A 10,975-nucleotide genomic window follows, 5' to 3' on the forward strand; every position below is an offset into this window, starting at 1 on the left:
AACCTATATTCTAAATTTTAAATCTCTAAATATTATAGTCCCTGAGATCGGCTGTTGATCCTGATTAAGAATAATATGCCTTATAAGGTTGGAAATGCTTCCTTTCTACTGCACAGTGGCACAGAAACATTATACCATTTTTACCCATTTTAATGGATTCAGGGCATATAAAAAATAATAATAAATATGAGAAATATACAATTCTTTATAATGCGCTTCTTTTAATAAAACCTTTTTGAAGTGTTTGTTAGCTTAGGTTCATTTGATATGCTGTCCGCAAATAGATTTATATAAATAGCAATTTATGTTAATGATTCTCCCACTTTTTTTCTCGCAGAAATCAGTGCTCTGCGGGATGTGCGAGTGCGAGTGCCACATGCGGTTAGACGAGGGGAGAAGGCGATGCTTAAATGCTTTTACGACATCGAGGATGACAGTTTGTATTCAGTGAAATGGTATAAGGGCAGAAGAGAGTTCTACAGGTTTACACCGAAGGAAACACCACCTATGAAGGTCTTTCATTTTCCAGGCGTTAAAGTAAGGGTAAGTTGGCCTAATTGTAAGTTCATTAGTATAACCTGATATTAAACTGGAACTCAACGTGTATAACGTAAATCAAACAAAATTTATAAATTCTGGTAAAATATGCACATAATTTCGTTTACTAGAATAACACTTAGTTATATTTTAGCTGCGATGTTTGTTATTTTTTATCAGAGATAAAGACAAAATAAATCCTAACATATTAATTAATTAAATTAAGCTGTGAACCTACCTTAAATGCATTGATAGATTTGTAATAATTGTTTTGATTTAAGTATAAAGATAAACAAATTAAGATTTAAATCGCAATTGTTTTGAATATGTTAAAGAAGCATACAAAATTGTTTAAAATTCGTATTTCCAGCTAGAATTTAAGTTTCTTAACCGTTTGTTTGTTCATTGCCACTTTTAGAGACCCTTTTTATTGCCAGCCAATAAAAAATCGAAATAAATTAAACTAAGCGCGAACTCAACAATGTGAAACATTTGCATTTTGAGCGCATCGCAACCAGTGAAATGCTTCACTTAACCGAAAGGCAGGATTGAGGGCAAAGCTGTGGGTTGAGGGCATAGTTCGACAGACCCACAACATTTCAATGCACAATCAAATCAAAACACGGTTTTTAACTTCCGCTTGACGGCAGTTACCAGCCGGAAAACAAAACGTATTTTCGTGGCGCATCCTTTTTTATAACTCTTGAATTTTGTTTTTGCAATTTAGTTTTCGGTTCGCTTCGGTTTGATATGGTTTGGTTTGGTTAGGTAGATTGGCGATGTGCAGGCAATATTTTTCAACAAATATTGGCATTTTAAACTTTTTTTTAAACAATTTTTGAAATTATTCACGCATATGAAGAAGTACATGTGAATATTTATTTATTTGTATTTCCATTCCCATTTCATGAGGCAGCAGCAATACGAAAAACGAAAAAAAATAAATACGAGTCGCAAATGGAAATGTTTGTTTTCAAAGAAAAACATTGCCAATATTTAGAAAAACAATTTATTTTAAAACACGACCGGATTGTCAGCACTGCTAAGAATTGTGTGAATTTTATGGAACTGAAATCCGTTTAGCAGTGTTCTACTGTTTCATAGAGTTTTTCAGTATTTAATAATATGAAATTCAGTTGTCAAAGCTTGTCAATAGAGTGCTCCACTGGGATTTTAATATGCCAATATGAAAGTCTGGACATTTTTTTATATTAAAATTTTCAACAGGCAACAAATAAAATATTTAATAATTCATTTAGCTTTTCGCAACACCTTTCATCATTCCGCATTTTACTTTTCTCACTGTGAAAAAATTAATATGAAAAAGTAAAAGAAACATTTGACAAAAATGACATACCGACAGTTTTATTATTTAACTCGCTGATGATTTTGCAAGCGCATATGCCAGCCCAGCCTTATTCCACACAAATATAAAAAACAAAATACATGCCAGACTCAGAAGCTTTCGGGATGTAAAAAAAAGTATGGTACAAACATTCGTTGAGATCCGCATAAAGTTGACCAGTTGCAACAATTTTGCTGCCACATTCGTAGTAGTTTATTTTATGTTGCCCGCCTGCTCAATAATTGAGGAAGCTCAACACGAGGCCGTAAGCAATCCACGAGATACGTATGTCATGCAATTTTTCATATACCAAGCGCACACACAGTCTATATATATATATATGTATATGGGTATTTACTTATATATATTGTATATTTTTAAACAAATTTATTTCGCTTTTATATCAAGCACTTCCCATTCTCATTCGCCACTTTGGCCCGTGTGTTCACAACTCTCTTTCTCTCTCTCTCTCTCCCTCTCCCTCTTCGCAGCGCTCGTCCTCCAATGAGAGCCAAGTGGTGCTCGATGCGGTAACAATGCAAACATCCGGTAAATACAGCTGCGAAGTATCGGCGGATGCGCCCTCATTTCATACATTAATAGCGGCCGCCGAATTGGAAGTTATTGGTAAGTAAAAATACACACAAAAGCACAAATGATAAAAAATGTTGACACAAGGATACATTTAATGGTATAAGCCGAATTGTGGCTCTTGAATGGAATACAATAATGTTAACAAATTTACAATTTTTTATATTAATTAAAATTTTTGTGCAATAAGAAGTTATAAAGGATTGGCAGGTTCTTTTTTGTCTTTTAACCGTCTGAAAGTAGACCAAAAATATATTGTTCTCATAATTTATCTATGCAAAATACATGTCAATATATTAGCCATTGAAATTATGTCCTAATATGCTTGGTTGGGTGACAACTATAAGGATAAGAGCCTTGGCAAGATGTATGCACATCATTTAATGATGCACACCACAAATGTTTATCAATTTCGGTATAAAATAAGAAAACAAGATAATCCAGCGCACCAGTGTGATTGGGCTGCGTTGTGGTTTGCTTCCGATTGCCACAACCAAATATATCTGAAACGCACACAAGCTGCGGTGGCCATATAAACATGAAATTGACACGACCAAAGTTTTGCTGGGACAGGCGAGCAGCCAATTTGAGTTGCCTCACTTTGGCAAAGCTCGTAAGCCAATCATCCACACACACACACACACACACACACACATACACACAAATACACACATTTACACTTGTAGCTGAAAGTTTATTGACCATCGCAAACGTTTTGCTAGAGTTTTTTTTATTTTATTTTGTTTGTCTGCTTAAATATCTTCATCTTCATCTGGAGCCGGCAAATTTGTTTGTATTTTGTCTGCTCGACTGCCGCACATTCGAACTTGGAGTTTATTTTTAAGTCACTCCCACACACAGCGCCCACATTTAATGTCAGCTCTGCTGTCTGGCAAGCGTTTGCTCTCTGACCCCTGACTCTTGACATCAGCTCAAGTCCAGGTCTTTTGGCCTGCCCCATTGAACTTAGTCCTGTTCGCATATGACAGCCTTGCATGGAGTTTGACAATTGCCTCTCGTATTTATGTTTGGCTTGCCACAAGTTTATGTTCAGCCCTAACTTATATATACCCTCGCAGGACTCTCCCATGCCAGGAAAAAAAAAAACATAAGAAAGAATTTTTTAAAGTTTTTTTTTTGTTTTTGCATTGACTGAACCAAATGTTATTCATGAGACACTTTACGCATCTGATACAAGGAAATGTGAATTGAATCGAATATTAAATTGGCTCTTCATAAAAGTTGGGCATAAGAATGAAACTGAGAGATTCCTGATCAGAATCAACAAACCCAGTCGATTCTGCCGTTGATTTGTCCGGATGTATGTATACTCATAGGGTATATCTTTGTGGAGCTGCATTGCACTTTTAGTTCACATACATATTTATATTTCCAAATTGTTTACTGTCTAAAGCCCTATTCAAATTACACTCAACGGATTGAACGTAATTACACTGATAACAGATACTAAACAATTAAAAGTGGTTTTGTTTAAGTGGTTAAGTCATGTTAATGTACTAATTATAAAATGTATCTTAGCCGATTAAGTCATTAGAATATCTGAAATTACACACGGGCTTGCCCTGATACTATCTTAGTAATATAAGTGTGACACTCATCAACTATTTAGCCATTTTAAGGTCGATTCGAAGTTGGCAAAGGTATTGCTGCAATTCTTAAATAAGAAACACATTCTGCCATTTTGCACAACTGAAGCTCGTCAGACAATTATATCTGTGTACCATTTATCTACCGTACGCGTAGGCCATACAAAAGCATTTCAATTATAGACTGCGAAACCGCAGGGATCAGACCTGGACTGACATCACACACAATGTCGAAGTCCATATTCACACAGGCAACCAACAAAAAAAAAGCAACATACAAACACACAGACATGTAACCAAAAAAATAAAAACATTAACGTTATGGTAGGCCTTCAAATTCGCCAGACATGAAAGTCCCGGGGCAGTGAATAGTGTGTGGTGCATAAAGCTACAGTGACAATTGTATATGGCAGGGTGGGATAGAACAGAGTAGAGAATGACAGGAATAACAGAGTGGAGCGAGTCAACTCACATTTATATCTTTCGTTGCATTTACAGAGACGCCGCACAATGCGCCATTCATAAACGGAATTCGGCCACGATATCGGGTCGGCGACATATTGCGGGGCAATTGCACATCGCGACACTCGCGACCGGCGGCCAATCTCACATGGACGGTGAATAATGAAGAGGTGAGTCGCAAATTATGCAAACACAATTTTCTTGTTTTTAAGCGTCATCTGTGTGTAATTTATGCGTGTGTTTGTGGCGAACGAGCTCTGTAATTACCAGCCATATACACACACACACACACACCCACACCCACAGACCCCCACAGACACAATCACCCACGCATGCAGCACTCGGATCAGCGCAGTGTGTGTTATGTCACGCCCCCTGCATTACGCCCACTTTTGAGCTCTCATAGCTTACCGCAGTATTATGGAAGCACTAGACATGAAAATGTGTGAAACGCCATTGGAAAACTCTTCAGCTGCCAACAGTTTCGCACAACATTTTTAGTTACGCCCATTTCTATTTTTGTTTGGTTTTTGGTTCTGCCCAACTAATTTAGCATTTGGTGTGCTCAAATTTATGCAATGTTTTACTTTTTTTTTGTTTTGTGCGTATTGCATCGGAGTCTGCTGAATATCTGCGCATAATGAAGTGACTGTTTGTCAGATAGTTGTGGCACATTATGTTGAGATCAGATTCGATTAGTTTCATCACAAACAAATAACACAATCGATTGACGAATAAATACAGCAGAGTGTAACAATAAATCAATTCAATATTTCTATCGTCTGCTGCATATTTTCGAACATATATTCCTCCATGGATAATGTACTTGTTGTTTTTCTCAGTGCATGCACATGTGTTTTTATTTTATTTAATTGCTTTTGTGTTTATTGTTCAAAAGTAAACAAAAAGGCTACAGAACAGAAAGGAGGAAAATACAAGATTTGCATTTTGCAATCAATCGACAAAGTCGAACCCAAAAAGCAAAGCAATTCAATCTTTATCCACGAATTTGCACGTTGAGCGCCTTTTTAGCAGCCAAATCTGGGTTTGCCTGTGTGTGGCTGGGGTTGTACTTTGATTTGCTGCTACCATTTCCGTTCTTTCTCGTCGCTGTTGTTGTTGCTTCCGCTATTATGCGTCATCAAGGATTGAAGCTCAAATTGCCTCAACAGTCGACGTGCGACGTGTATTTGTGTGCGTAAGCAAATTATTTAGCTAGCTGTGCTCAATATCTGACTTTCCATTCATAAGAATTAAATATTGGCTAACTTGCTTATCAAAGAAAAATAATCTTTATTAAGATTCTAAAATGTGTGAACAAACTAAATAAGTGATATTTTAGATCCTGTTTTCAATATAAAATGGATTTTGTATATATTTCCGAAGTATATCTTTGGCAATTTGAGTTTAAATATAAGATTGTTGAGTTACTCGTCTAATTGTCTAATATGTAATTTTTAGGTGAATCCCTCACATGTGCGACATCATAAGATACTGCGTGATATTCGCAACGATATGGAAACTTCAATTGTGGGCATTCATTTCGTGGTGACCGATCAGCACTTTGACAATGGCAAACTGAAAGTGAGTTAACAAGAAAAACACTTGTCAATAACTGAACTCGATATATGCTTTGTGTTCTCAATTATAGCTACGCTGCAGCGCCCAGCTACATGATGTGTACTGGAAGACGACGGAGAAGACCATATTGGAGGCGGATCCCTTTGGCAAATACGGCAGCAGTGGGGCGAGCGGGAATCGCGTGGGAGCCGACGAGATATATGACCAGTACACACTTCACGAGGACGAGCAATTCCATAGCAAGAAGAACAGTTACCTGACGCAGCTGCAGGGTAAGTTTTGGCAGCCAATTAGCATTCACATACACAGTCACGTAGACAATAGAAAGCAACAACAACAACAAGAACAGCAACGAAAAATTATATGGCCTGCATTTCTCTATTTCTCGCTAGACTTTCTGTTTCATTTTGTACCCTCAGGCGAAGAAGATGACGGCGCCGATGGTTTAGAGGATGGTGGTGCCGCCTGGCGTGGTGTCAGCTCGGCCAGCAGTCAAAGTGTGACTGTGGGTGGTGCAACTGCGACTGCAACGCTTCTGGCGCTGCTCAGCTGGTCGCTGGGCAGGCAATTAGGATCGCAGCTGGCACCGATTACAAAGAATCGGCCGATGCGGGCAGAGGCAGTAGTAGTCCAGCAGAAGCAAAGACAACGCCTGCGGGTGCCCAACTGCAGGAGCTGCACTTGCACCAGCAGCAAAGAATGCAGCAGATGTAGCAGGCAATTAACATGATTCAATTGTCACACGACTCTTGTGCCACACTTCAGGGAGGTTTAAACAGTAGCAGCAACGGTAGCAGCAGGAGATGGACTCGCAGCAGTAGCATAGTAGGCTTCAGCCCTAGGCAACAGCAAGCAACTGCTAAATGCATCTTAAATATTTACACCTACATATACACGGACTCCAGTTTCAGCTAGCTCAAAGTAACTTCGAATGCATTTAACACAAAATAACAAAACAACTAAAATTGAGCTAACCGGGCAAAATCAACAAGGAAATGCATCAACATTTTTGTTTAAGAATGCAGAATGACAGCCTTTCGTTAGGTTTCGATAAGCAAATGGATTATTTTTTTTAGAAGCGGAGCCAAACACTAATTACATTCTTGCCTAAACTCCTAAGATAACCACTTGCGAACCGGTTAAATTTTTGGTTAACACAATTTATGATAGCTCGAAACGAAGACGAATTAAAGAAAATGTTGTGCTAAGCTTTTCACTTTGTTTCTCTACAATTTATATACATATAAATATATCTATATATATTTATATATCTAAAGTCAATATTATTTATACATACTTACATATAAATAATTGATACTTATATGTACCATATAAAGTTATATATATACATATAGTCGTATATGTATTATGCCTATTTGTAATTCCAACAAAACGAGAAAAAAGAAAATAAAACGAAGATAAGCAATTAATTTATAAGTATATAAATACACCTATATATGTAAAAGAATATATATAATTGTATATAAAATAAATGAAAAACGTGAATGGTATAACTGATAAGTATTTACGGTAGATAATCAAAAATAAAACAAGCGAACGAAAGGAAAAAAAAAACAATAAAATGATTTTTAATTAGATTTGGAATTAAAAGTAAGTATTAAAAATATTTTATTTCTTTTGGAGTTTTCAGATGGTTGGCTTTACTCAAGTCTTAAGCTCAATAAACTTGATGAAAGTTTCATAGCTATTTTTTTCTTACTTCTAATTAGAGTTTAAAGTGAGGATTTAATCTTATTCTTGGCATTTTGTTAACTGATTAATATTTTTATTTTAATTATTGAAATTAAAACAAAAGATTTTAAATGAAAAAAATATTTAATCAAATAATTTCTTTGAATATTGAAACTAAAAACATTATCCGATTTTCTTAGCCACATACAAAATATTCAAATTTGTAGTTGTAAATCATTGCACGTTTTATGTAGACCCACTGTAATCCAATGTATCACATAGTATACATTTCTTATGTTGCTGCTACACATAATTACATAATTAATTATTTACATTCCAAGAACTCGGAACTCACGCCCCAATGGTGTCCCATTAACGTTCTCATGGGTTGGACAAAGCGTGGACCGGACTCGGAATACTTATAAGAAATGACAACAATAAAGATGAGCTGCCATAGCACTGAGATGGCATAGTAGTTGCGGGTGGGATAAGTGGAGGAGCCTGCAGAGGCGACCCCTACAATTAGCATAACTAAAACGCTCAATTAGGCGCCTAAAATGCTTCTGCAGGCCGGATGTGTAGGGGGACTCCCCCACACCAATGCAATTTGCACCTTTTTATTACACATTTCTTCGTCTTTCTTTTATTTATATTTGTTTGCTTTTCTTTGTCTGGCGTTGCGTAATGCTTATTTTTAATTATATTTTTTGCTCATTGTTTTTTTTTTCACTTTTGTTTTATTTTCTGTTTGTTGCTCTTTGCTTTTTGTGTTGCGGCTCCATTGCTGGCGATTTGTGGGTGTAATAAACGTTAATGGCGGTTGACCACAGAGAAAAATTGGGCCACTTCGTATTTTGGCCACTTCTTTTGTCGCACTTCCTCTGAGCGCATTTCCCTGATTAGCGCACTTTTCTTTTTGATTATTTCTCAGGGCCCCGAGCATTATATTTAATTGGTTCTATTTAATTGATGATTTGTTATCAGCTGTTTAGTGCTTAATTATTTGCATTACTTCTGCCATTATATCTACCAAAATAACAACAACCAAAAAAAGAAAGAAAAGCAAATACTAAAACAACAACCAAAACAGTATCATCGAGCCCTTCAAGCGTATCAGTCAAGTTTCTGACAAAGCGGCTAAAAGCATTTAACGGAAGAAAAGAAAATGGGAAAGCAGTAAGGCAAATTTCGTCCTTCTATGCGAATTTTCGTCTTTTTCACTTCTTTGGATAGAGCACACTGTTGGTGAAAAGTTTTTGCTCAAGCGAAAGTTGAGTATTTATAAAAGTAAAGCGGCTTTTAAAGTTCAAGCAACTTGCTTGGGCGACGCCTAACAACAACAACGACATGAACAATGAGGCACACATCAAGTTAAGTTGATGTAGCTACATATTCATAATGCTGATTGTCGTTGTTGTCCTCGCTGTCAGCCAGCAGATTTCAAATTTATTCAAGAGTCGGGCCAGTCTGCAAGTGGCTGCTGCCTCCTCAACACAGTCCCCAGGATAATAACTTTAACTTGAAAAGTAGCTCGCAAGCGGCTTTCCGCAGTAGTTTCTCATATTCTTCTTCCCCAACTGAATTCGCGTCGGTTTTCTTTCGAGTAGACGTCGTCGCAGGTAGTAGAAAAATCCAGACTCACATAATCGAAAGAATCCCTGTTAAAATCAACTTTAAGTTTGCTTTATGCATATTGTCAGCTACATTAAGTGCGTGCCCAATTGATTTCATTTAAGGAATATTTAATTAAATATGTTGTCCTGTGACCGTAATGCTTTTAGTTACAGTGCATATGTGATTTTATGTAGATATATATGGACAGAGGTACTTAAGGAACACAGAAATCTTATAATAAAGTAAGAATTTAATGAATTCAATTCGTTGTCATAACAAGACCAAAAAAACAGAAATAATATTAATCAATTGTTTTTTGTATGCAATATAATTTTGCCATTATTTTTCATGATTAATATTTTCGTTTTAATCGAAAGTATTTATTTACGCAAGCACAAAGCTTGGCAAAAGTTTTCAGCCGTCTTTTTCCTACAATTTGACCTACAATTCTTTCTTCCTCTTATAAAATTTAAAAAATTCACGAAATGTTTATAATGAAAATTTGATAAAGCCTTCTCCAACCGACCTCCTTTTTGAATTTTCGAGGAGCAAAGAAAAAGTATTGAAAATCCAAAGCAGCATTGAAGTCAGTGCATCTTTGGCGAAGGCAAAAACCCAAAAAGAGAATTTTCTATTAACGCACGAATGGGCTGGGGCAGGGGTAATATGGAAGAGGAACAGCTGTTCAACACATAGTCAAGTCAGTTTCAAGTATTGCAATCAAAAGAAAATGGCCAGGGTAAGCTTGAGGTAGGTAAAAAGCTGGGAGAGTCAGACTGACAAAAACCTCAACATGCCACTAAAAGCATAATCATGCACTTAACTAAAGCCAGCAGGCAGCTTACAAATGTGTAGGTGAGTGTTCGTGTGTGCGCAGGTGTAAGTTGAGTCGTTGTAACGCACGTAGAACTTAAGTCATCATCATACAAATAAAAATTTATGACTTTAAATGTGAGCTTGTGTGCGTGTGTTGTGTGTGGAAAATGTCTGTGGTATATGTGTTCGTGTGTGTGTGTATGTGTGTGTGTGGTAGACCCACAAGTCAGTTTGACTGAGCTTTGCGAAATGTTGTAAAAATACCACTTTATTTGCACTTGGATCTGTTTGTAGTTGCTATATAGTTGGTAGTATATCTAAGTTTTTTCATTTGGTTAGCCAAAGTTGGCATTTTAGACAGCCCACAGTTTAGAGAATGAAAATGAAAATGAAGTAAACCTGATGACTGAGTATATACTGACATATATTTCACAAGCCAAGATTTATTTTTGTACATTTCTAAAATTGTTGTCAGGCGTCTAAGCAAACTGGAAAATTTACAAGCTACTTCGCAACAATTATGAAATTAATTGAAGGAAAATAATAGATAAAAAAATATAATAATATAGGAAATACAGCAATAAAATATGGAATTCTTGAATATAAGTTCTGAATTTAATGTTGCTATATTCCATTAAATGAATGTCTATGAAAGTTAAAAATATCATAATTAAAATAAACTATAAATATATTTGTAAATATTTGGCAACAAATGAAGTTACAAACATAT

At 36.2% G+C, this 10,975-nt stretch overlaps 1 protein-coding gene across 2 annotated transcripts in view; it reads left to right on the top strand.

The window, feature by feature from the left end:
- Positions 1 to 7,345, top strand: part of LOC6561494 — a 28,488-nt gene extending 21,143 nt beyond the window's left edge. Inside the window, exons 2-7 of one of the 2 annotated variants that reach the window (XM_032736299.1) lie at positions 338 to 543; positions 2,374 to 2,509; positions 4,579 to 4,712; positions 6,004 to 6,126; positions 6,194 to 6,395; positions 6,516 to 7,345. In XM_032736299.1, the coding sequence (XP_032592190.1) occupies positions 338 to 543; positions 2,374 to 2,509; positions 4,579 to 4,712; positions 6,004 to 6,126; positions 6,194 to 6,395; positions 6,516 to 6,853 (1,139 nt within the window). In that variant the 3' untranslated portion in view covers positions 6,854 to 7,345. The remainder of the gene's footprint in view (positions 1 to 337; positions 544 to 2,373; positions 2,510 to 4,578; positions 4,713 to 6,003; positions 6,127 to 6,193; positions 6,396 to 6,515) is intronic. The other variant, XM_001988738.2, reaches the window with a different exon arrangement.
- Positions 7,346 to 10,975: the final 3,630 nt, after the last annotated feature.

This window comes from Drosophila grimshawi, unplaced genomic scaffold (genome assembly GCF_018153295.1).
Source record: "Drosophila grimshawi isolate 15287-2541.00 unplaced genomic scaffold, ASM1815329v1 contig_1377, whole genome shotgun sequence".
In the NCBI taxonomy this organism is placed as follows: Eukaryota; Metazoa; Arthropoda; class Insecta; order Diptera; family Drosophilidae; genus Drosophila; species Drosophila grimshawi.